The 24,384-nt window shown below is 42.8% G+C and overlaps 1 protein-coding gene across 10 annotated transcripts in view; it reads right to left on the bottom strand.

Moving 5' to 3' along the window:
• Positions 1-24,384, bottom strand: part of tbc1d22a (TBC1 domain family, member 22a) — a 444,201-nt gene that overhangs the window by 310,347 nt on the left and 109,470 nt on the right. Inside the window, exons 6-8 of one of the 10 annotated variants that reach the window (XM_038811404.1) lie at positions 11,138-11,266; positions 9,219-9,338; positions 6,895-6,960 (exon numbers count right to left, since the gene is read on the bottom strand). In XM_038811404.1, coding sequence (XP_038667332.1) covers positions 6,895-6,960; positions 9,219-9,338; positions 11,138-11,266 — 315 coding nt within the window. Of the gene's footprint in view, positions 1-6,894; positions 6,961-9,209; positions 9,339-11,137; positions 11,267-24,384 lie in introns of all 10 variants that reach the window. The other 9 variants (XM_038811403.1, XM_038811407.1, XM_038811405.1 and 6 more) reach the window with 9 other exon arrangements.

The raw sequence follows: 24,384 nt of genomic DNA, 5'->3' as shown, positions 1-24,384 counted from the left end.
AGAACAGGCCCTTCGGCCCTCGATGTTGTGCCGAGCAATGATCACCCTACTTAACCCACGTAACCGGTATACCCGTAACCCAACAATCCCCCCATTAACCTTACACTACGGGCAATTTAGCATGGCCAATCCACCTAACCCGCACATCTTTGGACTGTGGGAGGAAACCGGAGCACCCGGAGGAAACCCACGCGCACACGGGGAGGACGTGCAGACTCCGCACAGACAGTGACCCAGCCGGAAATCGAACCTGGGACCCTGGGAGATGAGGAAATGGTTGAGGAACTGAACAGGTTTTTTGGGTCGGTCTTCACAGTGGAAGACACAAATAACATACCAGTGACTGATAGAAATGAGGCTATGACAGGCGAGGACCTTGAAATGATTGTTATCACTAAGGAGGTAGTGATGGGCAAGCTAATGGGGCTAAAGGGAGACAAGTCTCCTGGCCCTGATGGAATGCATCCCAGAGTGCTAAAAGAGATGGCTAGGGAAATTGCAGATGCACTAGTGATAATTTACCAAAATTCATTAGACTCTGGGGTGGTCCCCGCGGATTGGAAATTAGCAAACGTGACACCACTGTTTAAAAAAGGAGGTAGGCAGAAAGCAGGTAATTATAAGCCAGTGAGCTTAACTTCGGTAGTAGGGAAGATGCTGGAATCTATAATCAAGGAAGAAACAGCGAGGCATCTGGATGGAAATTGTCCCATTGGGCAGACGCAGCATGGGTTCATAAAGAGCAGGTCGTGCCTAACTAATTTAGTGGAATTTTTTGAGGACATTACCAGTGCGGTAGATAACAGGGAGCCAATGGATGTGGTATATCTGGATTTCCAGAAAGCCTTTGACAAGGTGCCACACAAAAGGTTGCTGCATAAGATAAAGATGCATGGCATTAAGGGTAAAGTAGTAGCATGGGTAGAGGATTGGTTAATTAATAGAAAGCAAAGAGTGGGGGTTAATGCGAGTTTCTCTGGTAATCAGTATTATACACCCACAGTAGTTAGGTAGTATTCAGTAGCTAGTGGTGTCCCTCAGGGATCAGTGTTGGGCCCACAATTGTTCACAATTTACAAAGATGATTTGGAGTTTGGGACCAAGGGCAATGTGTCCAAGTTTGCAGACGACACTAAGATGAGTGGTAAAGCGAAAAGTGCAGAGGATACTGGAAGTCTGCAGAGGGATTTGGATCGGTCAAGTGAATGGGCTAGGGTCTGGCAGATGGAATACAATGTTGACAAATGTGAGGTTATCCATTTTGGTAGGAATAACAGCAAACGGGATTATTATTTAAATGGCAAAATATTAAAACATGCTGCTGTGCAGAGAGACCTGGGTGTGCTAGTGCATGAGTCGCAAAATGTTGGTTTACAGGTGTAACAGGTGATTAAGAAGGCAAATGGAATTTTGTCCTTCACTGCTAGAGGGATGGAGTTTAAGACTAGGGAGGTTATGCTGCAATTGTATAAGGTGTTAGTGACGCCAAACCTGGAGTATTGTGTTCAGTTTTGGTCTCCTTACCTGAGAAAGGACGTACGGGCGCTGGAGGGTGTGTAGAGGAGATTCACGAGGTTCATCCAAGAGCTGAAGGGGTTAGATTATGAGGAGAGGTTGAGTAGACTGGGACAGTACTTGTTGGAATTTAGAAGGATGAGGGGGGATCTTATAGAAACATATAAAATTATGAAGAGAATAGATAGGATAGATCCGGGCAGGTTGTTTCCACTGGCGGATGACATAGCCTCAAAATAAGGGGAATTAGATTTCGGACTGAGTTTAGGAGGAACTTCTTCACCCAAAGGGTTGTGAATCTATGGAATTCCTTGCCCAGTGAAGCAGTTGAGGCTCCTTCATTAAATGTTTTTAAGTTAAAGATAGATAGTTTTTTGAAGAATAAAGGGATTAAGGGTTATGGTGTTTGGGCCAGAAAGTGGAGCTGAATACACAAAAAGATCAGCCATGATCTCATTGAATGGCGGAGCAGACTCGAGGGGCCGGATGGCATACTCCTGCTCCTAATTCTTATGTTCTTATGTACATCTTGTATGGGAATTGTGAAGCCTTTGTCACTTGTCGCACATACAGTGGGTAGACCTTCAGGTGTCTTCTTGTCGGTTAGATGAGCTGGGTAGACTGTCAGAGTCTTCTTCTGGTGGCTCAAACAATCTGGGTAGACTGTCATAGTCTTTTTGTTGTTCACGTGTGCATGGTAGACTATCATAGTCATCTTGCTGTGCACTTGAGCGTGGCAGATTTGCATCGTCTGCTGCTGTTTGCTCAGATAAGTTTACTAGACCTTCATGGTCTTGTTTATGCAAGGACTGCGCTCTGGAATCTTGCGTTCTGTGGAGTCTGTCAACGAGCTCGCTGTGGAGGCTGGTATCGCTCTCTCTGTGGAGTCTGGCATCGTTCCCTGTGTGGAGTCATGCAGTGGTCTCGCTTTTGAGTCGATCTGTGCGCTCTCAATGGAGTCGTGCAGTGGTCTCGCTGTGGAGTCCGTCATCACTTTCTGTGCGGAGTCGGGGACTCTTCATGGTGTGTGGGACACTGTTTGTGGTGCATGGACCACTGGTGTGGCGTCAGGCTGCTCTCTGTGGGCTTGTATCGCTCTGTCTCTTGGTGTCAGGCCACAGCAGAATCCTGTACTTCTGGGTTAGGATGTCTGTGCTGGGCTGAGGATCCTCAAATCCGAAGAACTTGTCCATGTCTGTGTCAGATTCTTCACTGTACAACACATCACGTTGCGGTTCAGATTTGGTACTGAGGTCGCCATGTCCAATGGTTAAATCATCGCTGGAGTCGCAGTCTTCAAGGACCATATCATCACTTTGTGTCGGAGCTGTCATTGTGCTCGCGATGTCCAAAGAAGAAATCAACACTTTTGCCGGTTCGCGTCTTCTGGGGAACTGCGCATGTGCGGCTCCTTTCTCAAGATGGCTGCCAATCAAAACTGCCGTTTTCTGCATTTGCAGGCTTACCTTCGCCTCATGCTGAGTATTGGCGCCTCTTTTATGGATTTCTTTTGTGTTTTCCTCGCAGTATTTTTCAAACTTGTCCAGGACTGTGTGGAAGCCTCTCTTGTCTTGTCCTTGGAGTACTTGAAGATGTTGAAGATTTCTGCTGCACCTTCACCCGCAATGGCGAGCAGAAGCTTTATTTTCTCTGCATCCGCCACGCCATCTAGGTCGGATGCTACCAGGTAGACCTCAAATTTATGTTTGAATGCACGCCAGTTGGCACTGAGATTGCCGTGGCACCTGAGCTGCTGAGGAATCGGAATCTCGAACATCTTGCCTGGGTGCTGTTGCTGGTTGTCACGGATATATTAAGTTGAACTGTATAGATTCAACAGGCACTCCTGGAACCTTGTTATGCTTCTTCATGTAGCATAAGCTGCTTCCTTGATGCATGCTCTGACAAAGGAAGGTTCAGACTTGGAGATAGCTTTAACACATTTATTGAACAGTTAACAATTCTCCTACTTGAGTTCGACTCTCCTGATAATCTTGCTATAGTAACTCAGTCTAACAAACCCTCTGCTCTAAGCCATGTGTGGGTGTGATGCTTCCAATCTGCCGCTGTCCTTCTCTCTAAGTGTCACCTTTGGAAAGAGAGAGAGCATGTGTGCCCTGTCCTTTTATATGGGTTGCCCCCTTGTGGTAGTGTCACCTCTGGGTGTCTTGACTGCCCAGTGGTCGTGTTCTATTCTATGTGTTCATTAGCTGCATGTCTGCATGTTATGATATCCCAGGTGCTCCCTCTAGTGCTTACTTAGTCTTAGTGTATTTACATTAACACCTTGTGTATTTACAGTGATGCAGATCACCACAACCACCACATCTGTTCCCCTCAATACCTGGAAACCATTGATCAAAATCATCCTTTAAGCTTCTAAATTCCAGGGAATACATCCCCTTATGCAATCTTTTATTTTATTTTAACCCTTGAAAGCCATGTGTCATTCTGATAAACTTAAAATGATTTCCCTCCAAGGCCAAAATAACCTTCATATGATGTGGTGGCCAGAATGGATCACAGTACTCCAGTTGTGATCCAACCAGGGCATTGCATATTTGCAGCATAATTTCTATCCCCTTGAATTCTCGATCTCATGAAGCAAGCACGGTAGCGCAGTGGTTAGCACTGCTGCCTACGGCTCCGAGGACCAGGGTTCGATCCTGGCCCCGGGTCACTGTCTGCGTGGAGTTTGCACATCTCCCCACGTCTGCGTGGGTTTCACCCCCACAATCCAAAGATGTGCAGGTTAAATGGATTGGCCACACTAAATTGCCTCTTAATTGGAAAAAAATAAATGGATACTCTAGATTTATTTAAAAAACAGAATTCTGATTCTCTGTATAAAAGCCAGCATTCCAATAGATTTTGGTTATTTCCCATACCAGTTCATGATATTTTAATGATATATATATATATATATATATATAATGTCCCCACGTCTCTTTGGATCTCCAATGTTTCTAGCTCATTTAGAAAATTCTCTGACTACTCTCTTAGGCCTGGCGTGGATGACCTCACACTTCAATTCACTACAATCCATTTGTCACTGTTTTGTCCATTTGCTTACTCAATTTATAGTGCTTTGTAACTTTATGCTTCAATCTACACTGCTTAAAATATTTGTGACATTAACAAATTTGGATATGAGCTTTATATTCCATCTTCTACACTGTTAATAAATAACCATGTCAATAATTTACATTCAATTCTGGAAGTCTCAATTTTAGCTAACACTATCTTCTGGATGTCCATATAAATGACAATGCATAGATAGTTCCCTGTCCAGTACTTCAGTCACTTATTGAAAAAAATCCAATCAGATTCATCAAGCATGACTGACTCTTCACCAACCATTGCTGGCTTTCTCTGATCAGCCGAAAATCTTCCAAGTTAATCAGGCAAGTTATTAGACTCTCCTAATTTCCCAACAGATAGATATTAGCCAAGTTAGTCTATAATTCACTGGCTTCCTGTTCTCATCTTTCTTAAATAGAAGTGGACAAAGGAAGGCAAGATCTGCAGAAGCATCAGAAATTGAACAGATCACTGTAGATGACACATGTGACTTTGGTTAAAGCCATTTCAATGTTGTAGCAGTAATTGGAAAGATTCATAGAAGTTGTGCAAAAGGTGGACATGAATTTGGGAAGAAACATTTTCCAGGACTTAAGAAACGGGAGGGTTGAGATAATTGAGAAAAGACGTTCTGGATTACCATTCCTCTCCAGGACAATCCGAGAGCTGTGGTCAGCCTTGGCAGAGGGGAATGAGGCCCAATGGAGGCCCACCTGCAGGTTCAACTCCAAGTCACACAGCCTCCTGACTTGGAATTCTACTGTCATCCTTTTGTTACTGGGTCAAAATACTACCTAACTACTGTGGGTGTATAACACCAAGTTGACTGCAGCAGTTCAAGATGGCAGCTCGCCACCATCTTCTCAATGGTAATTATGGAATGGGCAATAAATGATTGCCTCAGCATAAACACACTCATTCCATGCATGAATAAAAAAAATAAATAGCACTTCAAGTGTTTCTGTCAGATCTGACAAATGGCGAAAATGGGCGGCACGGTAGCAGTGGTTAGCACTGTTGCTTCACAACGCCAGGGTCTCAGGTTCGATTCCCGGCTTGGGTCACTGTCTGTGTGGAGTCTGCACGTTCCCCCCAGGTCTGTGTGGATTTCCTCCGGGTGCTCCATTTCCTCCCACAAGTCCCGAAAGACGGGCTGTTAGGTAATTTGGAAATTCTGAATTCTCCCTCTGTGTACCCGAACAGGTGCCGGAATAGGGCGACTAAGGGCTTTTCACAGTAACTTCACTGCAGTGTTTAATGTAAGCCTACCTGTGACAATGAAGAATATAATATAGAAATAAAAGATGGATGTAAGGGAAATGTTGAGAAAAATCAACGGTTGCAGGAGTAGCATGACAAACAGAGGGCCAAGCATTCAGCAGTTGCAAGTTTCAACAGTTCAAAGTTAAACAATTTATCCCTTTTCAAATGCAGTACTTCTAAATGGTGCAAACACAAGCCAAAAATTCCTAAGTACACCAAATGAACTTCACCCAAAGACGTACGATTATTTCAACTTTAAACCTTTCTTTGGTCTCATTAAAGTATCAAGAGACATGTTTGCGCAATCCACACCTTCGCTTGGTGCAGAAAAACAATTAATTAGAACCACTGTTCAAGCTAACTCGGAAATGTTACTGGAATGCAGATGTACTTTCAAATAAAACTGTTCTAATTAGCCTATTGCCACAGCAAAAAGGCAGATTAAAATAACTTCCCGATGTGGCACCAAAAAAAAAAGAATATTTTCAACGGAACATCTTCGCCACTGTCTCACTTCACATTTCTTCATGATCATTAGTCCCCAACAGAAAAAAAATGAAAGGACAACAAATGAAAGACTAAACGTAATAACAGACACTGGTTTACTTTTAACTGCAAAACTACTTAGTGTCAGTATCAAATTAGTCCAGTGATGCAAGCCAAAAACATTATCTTAAACTCTAATTTGGTTCAACCAGTAGTTAGAAACAATGATGCATTAAAGCTCTTCCAACTTTATTACAGAATAGTCATTTAAGGTGACATTATGTGCATCAGGCAACTTGATAGACCAGCAGTGCATGAAAAAGTGCAAAATCTGCTTGATTCTCCAACTTGGGTTTAATTGCACATGGCAGGATAACACGATCCAACTTTCCCCATGGAGCTCAACGCAAACAACAATTGCCAAATAATCATACAGGCATCAACTTCTTACCATCCAGCCAAAGCTGAGTGAATTATACATTGAAATCAGTGCTTTTTCTCGTTACACTATTCAAGCACCACTGGCCAATCATTTATTAGTTTTCTCACCTTTTGCACAGAAGCTTGTTGAAAGAGAGGAATAAGAGGATTAGTTCTTGGAATATCAATATGAATCTGTAAATAAAGAAAGAAAACAGTAGCAAAGGCCAAATTATTACTGGTGGTGCAGCCAGTCAGACGATTGCTTGCATTTAGCTGGGGCTCAAAGCCAGGTTTCTCAGCTGCAGAGTACAGTGTCATTTGTTTAGGAATACTTAATGTATTGAGGAGTCACGATTCAAGGTTAAGTACCCCTTGAATACATTTAGTAACAGAACCAACTGTACAACCTGAATCTGAGCGTTGGCCATGCCAGCTGCACTTGCAGAGCTGGGTGAAACAAGAATACCAATACTTCAAAGATATTTCAGTTTGACTACCATTTCCATATTACAGTTTTTACAGAAACCTAAGAGATGAAACAGTCTCAAGAACCATCCACATTGTATTTAGGCACAACTCCAAATTTTTAAGAAGTCTATGAACCCATAAGCCTTTTGTTTGCAACTTGGACATTAATTTTATCTCAAAAGTTTATAGCATAATGAGCAAATATTGTTGGTGATCGTCACGCAATTAGAAAAATCTTCAGGACAAATTATTTCACTCGGTCAATGGACAATAGGAATACATGTACATTGGAATTAAGTTGTTGGGCAAGAATGAAACAAAGGAGCAGTCTAGTTCTGACTAGAATCCACAGTGTTTACACTGAATATTGGATTCTTTTCTGGAGGTTTGTTTGGAATTTATTTATTTTAGTCAAGGTGAATGCACCATTACAACACAATCAGTTTGTACAAAAATGGGTGGGTGTGTGTGCATGTGCACAAATGCACGTGTATGTACGGGAAGTTAAATGATAAACTTTCATAGGAGGAAACTCTTCATATCAATTATTGGAATTAAAGTTAGAAGTGACAGAAGTTATATTTGCAAACTTACTTCATAATTAAACACTAGTGGAAATTTTAGCTTGCTGTCATTCATTCACTTGTCACGAGTCAACTGCATTAAAAAGCAGAGTTCTGCTGCTGGAGAGGTATCTTTGCTCACCAGTACCTAAAGGGCAAGATCAAATTGAAGATAGCTACTCTTGCATCTTCTGCAACCAGCCTTAGATGCAAACTGTCCTATGGCAGCACAAGAGATCATCTCCCAGTTTCTACAGATTGTGAAGATTCACATACCATGGAGGAAAACAGGTTGCAAATCTAGATAGAAAGCTGCATAATTTCAGGACTGCTTTCCCCATTCCTCAGCAGAAGGACACAACACAATCACAGCTTCCTACTTGCTTCATGACTGAATGCCCTCAATACATTTTTCAATGGTTACAAAATCCAAAACTGCACAACCTCCATTCAATGAGATTTGCCTCTTAAAAAAGCTCCCAAATTCTGCTGGTTGATAACAGGAAGATGGTCAGTTCACTTCCTAGTATTAATAAACCTTCATCAGCAAACTAGAAATAGCATTCTAGCTAGAAGCAGCCAACTGAGATCATTAACTGAAATCATGTAAAACCCTGAAAACTAAAAGGTAGTAAGGTTTGTATGAATCCTAGCTTCACCGTGGTTGTGTTCTTGATGAAATGAAATGAAAATTGCTTATTGTCACAAGTAGGCTTCAAATGAAGTTACTGTGAAAAGCCCCGAGTCGCCACATTCTGGCGCCTGTTCGGGGATGCTGGTACGGGAATTGAACCGTGCTGCTGGCCTGCCTTGGTCTGCTTTCAAAGCCAGCGATTTCGCCCTGTGCTAAACCAGCCCCTGATTCAATGGGAATGTCGATCATCAATTGAAATAGTCACGCTATGGACATCTACAGCAATCCAAAATGACCAAAGTGGAAGATGCTGTTGCAAATCTGCAATTCCTAGTATAAATGACAATATTCCTAACTGGCAATTGGGTTAATGTTGGCAGAAGCAGAGATGTAGTTCTTGTGCTTGTCCTCTCTCACCTATAGCTTAGTCTTTAGAGGCACAAATGGTTGTAGATAAAAAACTAACTTGCATATCAAATCAAGCCCAAATATTCAGTCATTTACTGATTTTGTGGATGACTCTCAAATGACGTTTCATCATAATACACATGTCAAATTGGTGTAAATGTAACAATCATAAGGCTTCATAAACAATACTGAATGAAGCAACTTAAAGAAAATATATTGTAAGGATTTTAAGTATAGCAATTGGTCAAAATGACAAACCCAGCTCTGCACAAATCAAACTATATAGCCATTCACTAGAGCTTCAGTTATAGAACTGCTGGATGAGGCAGGGGAAAGATATTATTTTACTTCATTCCCAAAGCTCTTACCTCTCTTACTTTTGGTTGCAGTATTAAACTCTCAGGAGTCATACGAGGTATATCTATGGCAATCTGATGGTTTAGAAAAACAGTGGTTTCAGGAAAAAGTTGTCTAAAACATTTTTCCATTTTCTGACCCTGAAAACCATAACAAATCAATGCTTTTAAATACTAATTTACAGTGCAAGTCCTTTGTCTATTAAATGAAGCAAATATTTAAATTTCTGTAATTTTTGGAAGACGTTTGCCACAGGATGTTTGAAATGGCATTATCTCACAAATTACACTCTGCAGGACATTCTGGGCAAATTGTTTTTCTCAATTTAATGCAACCTTTTAAAATAATGTAGTTATTTTTCCTGTTCATAGTATTTCACTAGAAAAAGGAAATGGAATATAATTTGCCTTCAGTTAAAAGAGAGTACTAAACCCAGTACAAAGAAATTAATCCATCTTTGTTGGTAATTATGGAGTTCCATTTTGAACTTTAAATTCTAAGTAAGTGCATTCTGATCATAGAATTTACAATGCAGGAGGCCATTCGGCCCATCGAGTCTGCACCTGCTCTTGGAAAGAGCACCCTACCCAAGGTCAACACCGCCACCCTATCCCCATAACCCAGTAGCCCCACCCAACACTAAGGGAAATTATGGACACTACGGGCAATTTATCAGGGCCAATCCACCTAACCTGCACACCTTTGGACTGTGGGAGGAAACCGGAGCACCCGGAGGAAACCCACGCACACACGGGGAGGATGTGCAGACTCCGCACAGACAGTGACCCAAGCCGGAATTGAACCTGGGATCCTGGAGCTGTGAAGCAGTTGTGCTATCCACAATGCTACCATGCTGCCCATCAAGAGATGATAACATTAGGAGTGTGGTGATGGGCCTATTGAACCGCTAGTGATTTGATAGTTCAAAGAAATTTTAATGTTTACTTTAATGGGATTATTGCAATTATACAATGCTCCCCATTGTCATACATACTGTGTATATCTTAGTAAGTGTTTGGCTGGCATATTGATGCTGTACCAAGCATTGGTTTTCTCAAAAATCCTTTACACTCCACATGATCTGAAGCTCAAGTGGTATGAAATGTTGGAGGGCATCACTCCATGTTTGGTTGAATGTATTCCAAAGTCAGACTGTGCCATGGCCATAGAGTTGTGGTTACTTTTTTCAGTCAATATACATCCAAAATCTCTTAAAATCAGTATCAAATGGAAATATAACAACAGCTTTGCCTAGTTGGGAACAGGCTTTGTAAGGTATGAAAATAGAGCTTGCGTTGGTGCAGACTGTTCATAATCTTGGCCTTAAGCTTCCAACTCTCTTTCTTTCAATTACAATGACAGTCTTGTTATACCATCCGAGCTGGCCTCCCATTTTCCACCCTCCATCAGTCCAAAACATAGCTGCCTGTATGCAAACCCGTACCAAGTCTTGTTCACCCATCATCGCTGGGCTCACTGACTGGTACTAGCTCCTAGTCCACCAATATTACATATGTTAGGGCAGCACGGTGGCACAGTGGTTAGCATTGCTGCCTACGGCGCTGAGGACCCGGGTTCGAAACCCGGCCCTGGGTCACTGTCCGTGTGGAGTTTGCACATTCTCCCTGTGTTTGTGTGGGTTACACCCCCACAACCCTAAGATGTGCAGGTAGGTGGATTGGTCACGCTAAATTGCCCCTTAATTGGAAAAATAATTGGGTATTCTAAATTTAAAAAAAAAAAAATATTACATATGTTGAAGCATTGCATAATTGCAAGTTGTTGATGAGTTAACACATTCATCAGCAACTGCAAAAACACTTCACTGCAGGAGCCTTCGAATGAGAAAACTGGAGACTTCAATTTAATACACAAGATGTATATTTCAATAGGGAAAGATGCAACAAAGCTATTACATTAAGGATTTCAGTTCAAATACCTGTCTGTAAGTATCTTGATGATGTTCATCATTTCTCGAGTCATAGTAATGTTCAATAAAAGCAAAGTACTCTGCTCGCTTCCGCTGTAGTGTGCTTTCTCTTCTTTCTGCATTGGCAGGTAAGTAACCCTGGAAATAAAACAGAGCAAATGTATTCACATCAATTGAACTTGGAATTGCACAACCTAACTGTTTTCAGATCAAACAAATTAATTTGATCTAAATTTGTGTACATTTAGAAAGGGAAAATCAACATATCAAGTCATTTTCACCTTAAAATTTACAAGATCCACTTCAATAAAACAGATGGGTTCAATTCAAAAAGAACAGTCCTTAGCATTCTGCACCCTCCTGCCCGAAACAGGGATGATGGCAGCTTTATATAGCCATGGTAATTCAATATATTTCTACATTCTGTCATATTGCTGCATAAAAGGACTGAGTTCCGCTCCTGCCTATCTGTTCGCAGGCAGGTTAGCTCTCCCATCAAAACCCTAATGACACCCACCCAACCGTTGGCCTAAATGGGCTCCCATCCTTCGCAACATCAAATTTACCTATAAATCCCTCCACGAGCTTGCCCTATGTTTTTCATTCTTTCATGGGATGTGGGGGTCATTGGCAAGGCCAGTGTTTCCAAGCCAGGATGGTGTGTAGCTTCATGGGGAACTTGCAGTCAATGGCATCCCTATGCGCCTGCTACCCTTGTCCTTCTCGGTGGTAGAGGTCACAAGGTGCTGCGGATGGAGGCCTAACGAGTTGAAGTGCATAATATATATGGAACACACTGCTGCCACCATGTCAGGGATGGAGAGAGTGAAAGTTCTGGTTGGTGGATGGGGTGTCAATCAACTGGTCTGCTTTGTCCTGAATGGTGTAGAGCTCTTTGAGCTGTCCTGGAGCTACACTCATGCAGGCAAGTGGAGAATAATGCATCGCATTCTTCACTTATGCCTTATAGGTGGTGGACCGATTTTGGTAGTCAGGTTAGTCACCTTGGCAGAATTCTCAGCTTCTAACCTGCTCTTGTTGCCACAGAGTTTAACTAACCACAGACTAGTCCAGTTCAGTTTCTGGTAAATAGTAAGTAACCCCAGAATGTTGATAATTGGGGGAGTCAGTGCTGGTAATGCCACTGAACGTCACAGGGGGATAGTGAGGTTGTTGGAGGTTGTCATTGCCTGGAACTTGTGTGGCAGAAAAATCACTTATCAGCCCAAGCGTTGTGCAGGCCTTGCTTCTGATGGACACTGATTGCTTCAGTTTATGAAGAGTTATGAATGATACTAACAATGTGCAATTGTCAGCAAGCATCCCAACTTATTTTTACAGAAGGCTCTGAGCAAGTTCATTAATATAAACTCCTCCAGAATGACATTCCCCTCAAAAGCTTGTTTACTCAAATCCAGTATTCTGCACATTCTTCACTGATTCATGGTAGAGCTTGTAGTTGCCTCACTACTACTCAAATCTCCTTTAAACCTTTCCACTACTCCATTTGTCACTCCAGCTTCAAAGACATCCCAAAGTTTCATTTAATTGGCCAGACTGTTATTCACTTTTGGTCCTCATCTCTCCCTTCCGAGCTCAGTAACCTTCTCTACTATAGCAATATTCATTACAGTAACTTAATTGCAGTGTTAATGTAAGCCTACCTGTGAAACTAATAAAGATTATTATTAAATCTTGGGACGTTTCTTTATATTAAAGGCAACAGCCCAGCTACTACGGTCAGAATAATGCTGAGACTATCAGCCTTGGTTGGATCACAAGGGATTATTACGATGTAAAGCAACTTCTGGTGTCTACACATTCATAGTAAAATGCTGTACTATCCCAGAGAAAAAAAATCTATCCCCCAATTCATATACAACTCCACTCAAAATACCAAAGAAATAGGCCTTTAGCCCAACATGTCCCCTCCAACCATCAAGCACCTATCAACTCTAAACCTATTTTCCAGCACTTGGCCTATAGCCTTGTATGCTGTGGCATTTCAGGTGCTCATCCAAATATCTTAAAAGTTGTCAGGGTTCTCACCACTACCACCCTTTCAGACGGTCAGTTCCTGATTCAATCCAGGCTCCGGGTGAAAAGGTTTTACCTCACATCCCATCCCCTCTAAACTTCCTGCCCCTCTGTACCTGGTCTTTCCCTCCATTCGCCATACCATTTCTGCAGCTACTCATTTGCTTAAACTCACCCTCACCTCTACCTTTGAAATCCGAATTCCTAATAACACTATCATTCTCTCATCCTGGCCTTTTCTCCTAGCATGTCCTTCATCTCTGCTTGCTTAGGCATGGCATGGTAGCACAGTGGCTAGCATTGCTGCCTCACAACGGCTGGGACTTAGGTTCAATCCCGACCTTGAGCAACTGTCTGGTGTTTGCACATTCTCCCAGCGTCTGCGTGCGTTTCCTCCAGGTGCTCCAGTTTCCTCCCGCAGTCCAAAGATGTGCAGGTTAGGTGGATTGGCCATGCTAAATTGCCCCTTAGTGTGCAACAGTTAGGTGGGGTTGTGAGGGAGAGAGCCATGATAGGGTGCTCTTTCAGAGGGTCGGTGCAGACCCGATAGGCCGAATTGCCTTCTGCACTTAAGGGATTCTATGATTCCATATGTCTTTGGGTTACAGACTTGGAAGGATCATCCTGGAATACAAAGATTACCTGCACCTATTCTCTCCTGCAAATTATCTTCTTAAAATCTTCTCCCAATCCCCTCCCATTCTGACCTTTAAAGAGCTCCAAGGTCAAGACAGTTTGATCGGCTGCCTTTGCTGCATCCCTCCCTTCCACAAGCACACTAATTCTCCTCCAAATCTCCTATGCCCTTGCCCTGAAATCACATATTCCTTTAGTTTCCCTCGTGTCTCCTGTCTAGCACTCTGATCTCATCTTGTAAATGAGACCCATCTTGTTTGCTCAATATTCCCACTAAACCTCTGACCACTTACCTTCCCTTCCTGGCTCCCAGATGAGCCAGCACTGTAAATGATTCCCTCTCGTCGGCTGTTTCCCTCAGCCCTCAAATCTACCATCATGACCCCTCTCCTCAAAGAGAGATAAAACCCCATCCTCCTTGCAAACCATCTCATCTCAAACACTCTTCCTTCTTCCTTCAATGTGTTGTCACCTCCCAAATTTGTTCCTATCCCAGAATTCAATGTTTCAGTCCCCACCCCACGATCTGGATTCTGCCCCGACACAATACAGAACTATTCTGATCAAAGTCACAAATGGCATCGGTACATTTTCCCACCTCATCCTTCTCAACCTGTCCATAACTTTAAACCATACCATCTCTCCTCAAACACCTCTCCACCATTATCCAGCTTGATGGGTGTGCTCTCACCAGCTTCTATTCTTATCTATCTAATCATATCCAGATAAATACTTGCAATGGTTTATCCTTCTGCTCCTGAATCATCATCTCCAGTGTCCCCCAAGGATCAATCCTCGATTCTCTCCTATTTTTCAGCCTAATGCCTCCCCTCTGTGAGAACTTTAAAAAACTATACCACAGCTCCTCCTTTCTAGACTCTTTCAGTTGCTAAACTGTCAGACTGCCTTTCCAATATCCAGTACTGGATGAGCAAAAATATTTTTGAATTAAATGTTGGAAAAACTGAAGTGATCTTTTATAGTCCCTAGCTACTGAGCCCATCGTGCGCGCTCCCTGGCAACAGTCTAAGATTAAGGCAGTCTGTTGGCAACATTGGTGTCATATTTGACGCCAGGATGAGTTTCCAGCTACATATTTGCACCAGCACAAGACCAATCTATTTCCACCTCTGCACATCACCCAACTTCACCGTCCCTCAGCTCATCTGCTGTTGAAACTCATATTCATGCCTTCGTTACCTCCAGACCCAACTAGTCCAATGCACTCCTGGCTAGTCTCCGATAATCTGTCCTCCTTGAACTTGAAGTCTTCCAAAACTCTGCTGCCCATATCTTAACTTGCACCAAGTCCCATTAATCCATCACCATTCTGCTTGCTGAGCGCCACTGGCCCACCATTAAACAAGATCTTAATTTTGAAAGTGGCCATCTTTGTTGTCAAATCTCTCCATGGTCTTGCCCTCCTCCCTATCCTAGTAATTTGCTCCAGCCTCACCACCCTCCTAGATTTAGGCATTCCTCAAATTGTGGCCTAAGCATCCCCGATTGGTGCTGCATTTCAATTGCCTTTGACCTAAGCTGCAGAATTCACTCCCTAACCTTCCCCAGCTTTTTTCTTTAAACACTCATTCAAACCTATCTCAGGAGTAAGCTTTTGGTCATCTAAAATAACATTTCCTTGTGTGGTTCACAGTCATTTTTGCTAAATAATCCCATGTTAAACTCCCTGGGATGATTAATTATGTTAAGGCACCAAATAAAGATAAGTTGTTGTAAAACACCGAAACCAGAAGTTGATGTCCAATCTACACTGTTCCTGCACAGTTGCACTTTATTGGGACTTTGCCCTCGGCCAAGCACTGAAATCAATTAAAGGGGGTGAAGTTGCTGTACTTGCCCTTTGGCTACCCACTAAACTCACCAGAAAAAAAGAAAAGAGGGCTTGCCTGCGAAAATCAAATGATTTTTTTTAAATGATGCGATAAGACTTAATTGCATCTAAACAACCCCTCTGGTACTGAAATTAATGTTTTTTTATGTTCAAGGATAGTGTCTCATTCCTTCAGATTCTAATTATTGTCTGAGAGTTACAAACTGATGTTTCCATTTTTTTGTCTCATCGCGCAATCCATTTGGGGCAGCATGGGAGCAGGGGAGCAGTGGTTAGCACTGTTGCTTCACAGCACCAGGGATCAGGGTTCAATTCCCAGCTTGAGTCACTGTCTATGCGGAGTCTGCACATTCTCCCCCTGTCTGCATTGGTTTCCTCCAGGTGCTCAGTTTTCCTCCCACAGTCCAAAGATGTGCAGGTTAGGTGGATTAGTGACGCTAAATTGCCCTGTTGTTTCCAAGGGTTAGGTGGGGTTGCTGCATTATGGGGGTGGGATAGGGTTCTGGGCTTAGGTAGGGTGCTTTTTCGTGGCCTGGTGTAGACTCGATGGGTCATATGATCTCCTTCTGCACTGTAAATTCTATAATTATGTCATTCCCTCCATTTCATTTTCTGTACATGATTACACGTTGAATAAAATAATCCAATTTACATCTAACATACATTGCATGTTTTCATGAGGGTTCTTCAACTGGGTTGGGTGATACATTGTTGCTTGCCCTGTTCTCATCAGCCCCAGATCCCCAAGAGAAGGCAGTGTGCTGCTGCAGGCAACTAATTGGTGTAAGTTGTCACTCAAAAGTTTGGGCCATTGTAAGCATAATGGACAGAACTAGTCATCCAATCGTTGCTAACTGCAAAATTCAGGCCAATATTTCAATGCAAGCTCTCTTTGTTGATGGTGTAGAATATATTCTGCAGCAAAATTTGGTTCCAGGTTTGCAATACCTTCTGCAGAAAGTATAACGCTTTCCCCCCCCCCCCCAGATGTTTGAGCATTGAAGTGGTGCTAATGAATTACCACTTTCAGTCACTTAGCACAAATACTTTCTGAAGATTAACCATTTGCGATTAATTTGCAATGTTATTGGTCCATTTTTCTGCCTTTACCAAGTTCTATGTTTTAGATACTACAGGTAGCATAGATTTTAAAATGTATGGCAATATACATATTGAATTCATTTCCCTAATATTATAAGCAATCCTTCAAAATATAAATCTTTAAACTGGTATTAGCAACAATAAAAAAATAATAGGTGAAGATATTAGTTCAAACTTCTTGTTCTTTGGAGCTCACTGGAGTTATTGAACACTAATACTTCCAGGAGGCGGAGAGTAGAAAGTCAAGCTGCTTTATTTTGAACTGAAAATAAAGCCGCGACCACGGCACGCAAAATAAACGTCCCAGCCCAGGTCTATCGGGAACTGTCGGTCCGTGTATGGGAGCTACATTTAAAAGTCCCGCTAACAAGCCCCAGCTGGACTGGCCTCTACCTGTTCACCGCGGGAGCTTGTACTCTACAAAGCTCACGGGAAGAAAAATCAGCAATCCTCCATGGTCCTTGTGAGGATTATCACAAACACCAGTCAGGGATGGGCAACAAATGTTGACCTTGTCAGTCACTTACATATCCTGCGCAAGAATTAAAAACCTTACAATCAATCATCACTCCCTTCAGTTCCTAATCTGAGTGATGACAACACAACTGTTCAAGAATAAACATTGGAGTTATGGCAAAACCTTTTGTTTCATCGGAAACAAAAAAAAAATGCTTTCTCTAAACAAACCAAAAAGGAGACGGTGGATTTCCTAGCATCAAATAATAACCAAATGCACAAAAAGTATATAACCATAAAACAAATTAAACATATCAACTTAAATAATGATAATATTGCCCACCATACAATCCAGACCGTGATGCCCAGGATCTGTGGAATGGGTCAAGCTGCCGATGGACACTGCATGGTCTTTTCTTCAGGCCACTCAGGCACTGACAAAGCTGCACAAGCAGGAAGCTAAAGCAGCACACCCATGGGTCAATTCCAGACTGGACCTGCCAGTGGCCACCTTAGTCAAGCCCAGAAGCAAAGCCATGAGAAACTTCTCCAAATTGCTCTCCCCACTCTGCATTTGTGACCAAAGATTCAAGAGCCTGGGACCAAAGGAAACATTCTGGTGTCTTAGATTCAAACATGACCTCGCCAATGAAATCAAAGATTCCTTATTGAAGTGAAGCCATTTGATGTGGTTTAAACAGCTATTATGTCTGTATTGAGACGACACGGTTTTACTTAAGACTATTAATTGCTAACTGCTGAGTCTTATACTTCAGTAATTGCTTCACTAAGAAAGAACTACAAGGCTCATGATAACCTCCTTTGGTTATCCTTGCAAGGTACACAGGCATTTTTGAAAAAGAAATCCCTAAGTGAGCTTTAATAATATCAGAAAACTAATGCCAAGAAAAATTACAAAACCCATTAAATCCATGTGCAAGCAACGGATTCAAATAGATCCATTTGGGTTCAATAAAACTCCTTCACATTTCATGCAAAAGGAAAATCAGACAATAATCTAGATATTTTATAGAATGAAATCTGCAACATAATAGCAGCCCAAAAACCATCATGCACACGACTCCACTATTCTACGTTAATCAAATATTAGGCTAATTTCTTTTTAAATTTCTTTCGTCCCACCCCTAAACCATCCGGTAAAAAAAGTCGCTTCATATTCTTCCCACAGTGTAACAGCAATCACCATTTCTCACCTTCAATAGTTTCACTCTTGGCCCTGCTAGATAACTTCGAATGGTACGCTTAAATCTTTTCCGTTGCTAAAGCTGCCTTCAAGTCCTTGTTTTATTACATGGTGGCACGATGGCACAGTGGTTACCACTGCTATCTCACAGCACCAGGAACGCACTTCAATTCCAGCCTCGGTTACTGTCTGTGTGGAATCATAGAATTTCATTGCAGAAGGAGGCCATTCGGCCCATCGAATCTGCACCGCCCCTTAGAAAGAGCAGCGTCCTGAAGCCGATACCTCCACCCTATCCCCGTAACCCAGTAACCCTTTCTAACCTTTTTGGGCGCCAAGGACAATTTAGCATGGCCAAACCACCTAACCTGCACATCTTTGGACTGTGGGAGGATACCAGAGCACCCGGAGGAAACCCACGCAGACAGGGAGAGAACCTGCACACTCCGCACAGTCAGTGACTCAAGCTGGGAATCAAACCTGGGATCCTGGAGCTGTGAAATAACAGTGCTAACCACTGTGCTACCACTTTCTCCCCATGTTTACTCTGGTTTCCTCCAGGTGCTCTAGTTTCTTCCCACAGTCCAAAGATGTGCAGGTTAGGTGGATTGGCCATAATAAAATAGCTCCTTAGTTTCCAGGCATGTACAGGTTAGGTGGGATTACAGGGATAGACAGGGGAGTAGGCCTCTTTCTTTCAGGGGTTGGTGCAGGCTCAATGGGCCGAGTGGCCTCATGCTGCAGTATAGAGATTCTAAGCTCAATTCTTCTAAGTTAACTTTTGTTTTGCTGCTTTATAAATACATTCACCTCGCCAAAACTTACTTCTCTATAACACCCTTATCTGACCCAGGTTTGAATATTGCTACCATATATTGAAGTACTAATAACCCTCTTGCATTCCTTATGAGGACACAAGAAGAAGCTTGTTATCTAAACAGATCTCTTTCACCTCTTTCAACTTTTCAATCCTAAACAATTTTTATATGTTTCCCTACTCCATCAGTACTATGATCAATACTTTACTGAACAGTCCTTTTGTTCCTTTTAAACTGGTGTTATCTGACACAATTCTCTTCCCGAGTCCCACCTTTTTAAAATTAAAAATTGAATGATCCAGATCCTTCTTGAGTAACTTATATTTGTGGAATTTCTCATTGACATTCGTCTTTGGTTTCTCCTAAAACTTTTGAGGCATTTGAAGTCTAATCCTGATTTCAACTAAGCAATATTTCTCATTTAACTCATTCCCTTTTTCTCTTTTGGCGGTGCCTTGCATTATGTTCCTTGGTCATTCGTTTTAGCTTCTTAAATTAAAATAAAATAAATCACTTCATCTGTCAGTCTTCCTGGCCTTCTTGTTCTTGATTTTTGTGTTAATCATTCTAATCTGAAGACTTGTCTGAAGCACCGTAATTGTCTACTCATTCACTGCTTATGTGTCCACAGGCTAATTTAAATAGCCCACTTACATTTTATCACCTACGTATTTTGAAGACACATAGATACTGTCTCTCTTATTTTCCTTCTCCGATAACTTACAATTTCAAAAAAAGTAGGCACTCCATCAGACACAAAATCTTCTGCAGCAGGTAACGCAATGTTTCAGCATCAGCAGCGGATCCAGTCAAAGGTGAATAAAGTCTACGTGATGCTTATCAGAAGGATTCAACAAAGATGATTTTTGTAACATATTTCAAGTGTCCTAATATTGTTAACTGGCTCCTCCAGCAGCACGATGATAGTCACGCTTCGTGCCTGCACATAGCCAAGTACCATTCTGTCCACATAAGGTACCAAATACAATTACAATTTCTAGCAGAGATTATCAATGGTCAGATAAGAATCCACCAAAGTCTGTTTGATTTTCTCCTTCCAGTTACACTAAGGTTAGCTTTTATATCCAACAACCATTTTGCAGCAATTAATCAATATTGCACAAATCAGGGACCAAAACTGTAACATTATAGAACTGAATGACTCACTACCACAAAAGATAGTGCACTTAACCACTGAACAATAAGATAAGATGAGTTCAATTTGTGCATTAACATACAAAATTGTTCGAGTGCTCATTAAGGCACTCCATAATGAACATCATTATTGATTTATCAGGATTAATTTTGATTTTAAAAAGTATGGGGAAAATGATATGGCATCCAACTATCCAAATTACAACAAAGTAGGGATACTGCAAATGAAAAATCTCCAGTTGCATTAAATGTAAAGTTAACATGCTTATCAGTTACCCTCAAGTAATTACTTGCGATTAAGCATTACAATTCTGAAAATTTTGAATAATGTTCTAATTTCCATCAATGGGAATCAAGTTCAAAATTTTAAGTACAGCTGACATCTACAAATTAGATAATGTACGAAGGTGATAGTACCGTATAAAACTTTTAATGTAGCTTCTGGGTTGCTTCATTCAACGGAGAGCTTGAAAAAAATTAAAACTCCCCCAGTCCTTTTACCAATTAGGATCTGACATGATTATTTATCTGCACACTATCGTTTCCTTTGATAAAGGCAGATTCCAACTTTGACAGATGACACCCGAGACTCACCTGTCTTCCTTTATCATTGCTCACAAACACAAAATTAGAAGGTGCTACTTAATTGCTGCATCGAAATTCACAGCTGCACCTACATAAACTGTAATACATCATGATATATTAGAGGAATTCATCATTCAAATGAAGCAGGCAGGAAACTTTGAAAGACACTGCACACAGAGCATCCATCTAGCATGCTCTTCAAATGCAAGATATTTTTATATTCACATCTTGAAGGTGCCTTTCAACAGCATTTAGGTAAGCTTTTGCATCTGCATTGGCTCACCATAGATTTTGAAAACCAAATACAAAGACTTACACAGCTTTGAAATATTCATGATGTGCAGATGCCGGCGTTGGACTGGGGTGAGCACAGAAAGAAGTCTTGCAACACCAGGTTAAAGTCCGAAGGAGCAGTGCTCCGAAAGCTAGTGTTTGAAACAAACCTGTTGGACTTTAACCTGGTGTTGTAAGACTTCTTATTGAAATCTTGAGTAATTGAAAGGTGGCAAAAAATGTCGTGAAGAGCTACCGGCTGAGGTTAGTCATGAAGGTCCCGCCTTTTCAACCTTGCCCCCGCCTGAGGTGTGGTGATCCTCAGGTTAGATCACCACCAGTCAGCTGTTCCCCTCAAAAGGGGAAAAGCAGCCAATGGTCCTCTGGCACTGTGGCAACTTTACCTGAATATATAACAAATATAACATAACATATATATTGCATAAATTATATGTACTGCTGTAGGAATATTCAAAAATGAGTGCATACCTCGCTGGCTCAAGTATGGTTTCAAAGTTTGCTCCTAATACAGCCACAGAATTCCTTCAGTGCTGAAGGAGGCCATTCGGCCTATTAAGTCTGCACCTACCCTCCCAAGAGCACACTACCTATGCCCACTCCCCACCATATCCCTGTAACCCCACCTAACCTGAACATCTTTGAACACCAAGCGACAATTTAGCATGGCCAATCATGCACATCTTTGGACTATGGGAGGAAACCAGAGAACCCAGAGGAAACCCAGGCAGACACTGGGAGAACATGCAAACTCCAGAGTCTCCCAAGGCCAGTATCGAACCCAGGTCCCTGTCACTGTGAGGCAGCAGTGTTAACCACTGTGCTACCCATAAAGTTATCCATAGAATCCCTACAGTGCAGGAGGCCATTCGGCCCATCAAGACTGCACCGAATCTCCGAAAGAGCAGGTGCCCTCAGGCCACTCCCCCACCTTATCTCAGCTCATTGATCATTGGCAACCCGCCTTGCCTGCATATCTTCAGACACTAATGGGCAATTTAGCATGACCAATCCACCTACCCTGCATATCTTTGAACTGTGGGAGGAAACCGGGGCACCCAGTGGAAAGCCACTCAGACACAGGTAGAACATGCAAATCCACACAGTGACCCAAGGCCAGAATAAAATCCAGGTCCCCGGCGTTGTGAGACAGCAGTGCTAACCATTCTCTATTTACAGGCTTTATAACTCAACCCAGATAGAGAAGCTGAGTACAAGTTATCCTGTATATCCTTGCATTCAAACTTTCCTCAGTCATTATAGCAACGAGACACACCGGTAGGTTACTGGGAATGGAGAAAGCGAGAGGACAAAAGCACCAGAGAAAGTTATCCAGCATTTATGGAAAGAAACAAAGTGCTGGAAATCTGAAATGCCAGCAGAAAATGCTGGACTGGTGCAGCAAAAGAATCTCTGGAGAGAATAAATTAAATACTTCAAGTATAACTGAAAAATGTAGGTGTTAAAATTGCATCAGAATGGGGTGACCATGTCAGAGGAAACAAAATGCAGAGAAATGTTAAGTGACACATTTTTGGCATAAAGGACAAGGAGACACAATATAAGATAAAGTCGAAAATTCTAAAGCGAGTGCAGCAGCAGAAAGATCATGGGGTATAGGTGCATAAACCACTGAAGGTAGCAGCACAAGTTGAGAAAGTGGTCTAAAAGCACCTGGGGACTTCTGGTGGCAGCCATAGTGAGTTGTCACACATTTGGTGGCTCCCGTTCATGTCGTTTTTTTTCAGACCTTTGCCTAAGTTAACGGGTGGATGTGAGAAGGTAAAAAGATGCAGGAAAGTTAGAAGAAGAGTGACCCACTGGTGCATGGTGGTGAGGACCTGAAGCGGTTGCAAAAGAGGGGAACAGAGTGCAAAATCTGGTGCGGTGTCTGTGATGCACGTGGAGATGGCTGAGAGTCAGGCAGCGGCCCTGCCAGATCAGTGGTCAACAGGGTAGCTGGTGGGCTTCCTGAACAGGAAGTTGACCTAGAACGCAAGGGGAATCTGGAGGACCTGGCTCGGGCGATGGATTTAATAAGGCGGTGATCGACTGCGTGAAGACAAGGCTGGAGGCCCAGGGTCAGCCGATCCAGAAGGTAGAGAAGGTGGCGAGGGTACAGCTCGTCTCGATGGCAGCAGAGATAGGGCTGATGCGGGATCAGCGGAGGCAGCTCCAGGAGAAAGTCGAAGACCTGGAGAACCGGTCATGCAGGCATAATATTAGCATTGTGGGCCTGCCAGAAGGGAAGTCAGGGAGCCGACACTGGCGTGTACGTGAGGAAGATGTTGGAGAAGCTGCTAGGAGAGGGTGTATTTGCACGGCCTCTGGAGGTGGATTGTGCGCAAAGGTCGCTAATGAGGAAGCCCCAGGTGAACGAGCCACCAAGAGTGATGTTAATGTGTTTGCACCATTTCTTGGACAAGGAGTGGATCATGAGATGGGCCAGGCAGACTAGGCGCTGCACCTGAGAGAGCTGTGAACTTTGAATATATCAGGACCTTGGTGCAGAGCTGGCTAAGAGGAGAGCAAGCTTCGATAAGGCCAAGGCAGCCCTTTTCAAGAAGGGGGTGAGGTTCGGGGTGCTGTACCCAGCACCTCGTTGGGTGACTTATGAATGCCACGAATTGTACTTTGGGATGTCAGAGGAGGCGATGGAATTTATGTGCACAAGGTGTACTCCCGAATAGGCTTTTTCATGTTTGCTAAGACGTTGTTGGTCGGGGTGGTTGATGTTGAGTTCTCGCAATAGTGGTGTCGGACTATGCCCCGCACTTGGTGGACCTACAAGTGAGGAAAGGGAAGCCCAGCGCCCGCAATGGAGGCTGGTTGTGGGACTGTTGGCACAGGAAGAGGTGTGTGAGAGGGTGAGGAAGGCCATCCGGGGATATGTGATTAATAACACAGGGGGGATTTCGGCAGGTACGGTCTGGGAGGCACTGAAGGCAGTGGCTTGGGGACCCCAATTGGGTTAGTAGAAGTAGTGGAGGGTCTGGAGGGGATGCAATCGTGCAAGGCCCCATGTCCGGACGGGTGTCTGGTGGAATTCCACAAGACGTTCTCAGGGGTATTGGGACCACTGCTGCTAAGTGCTTTCAATGAGGCAAAGGAGCTGGGAGTA

Source organism: Scyliorhinus canicula, chromosome 11, assembly GCF_902713615.1.
Source record: "Scyliorhinus canicula chromosome 11, sScyCan1.1, whole genome shotgun sequence".
Lineage (NCBI taxonomy): Eukaryota > Metazoa > Chordata > Chondrichthyes > Carcharhiniformes > Scyliorhinidae > Scyliorhinus > Scyliorhinus canicula.
The sequence above is the reverse complement of the archived record's forward strand: the minus strand, read 5'-3'. Positions and strand labels throughout refer to the sequence as shown.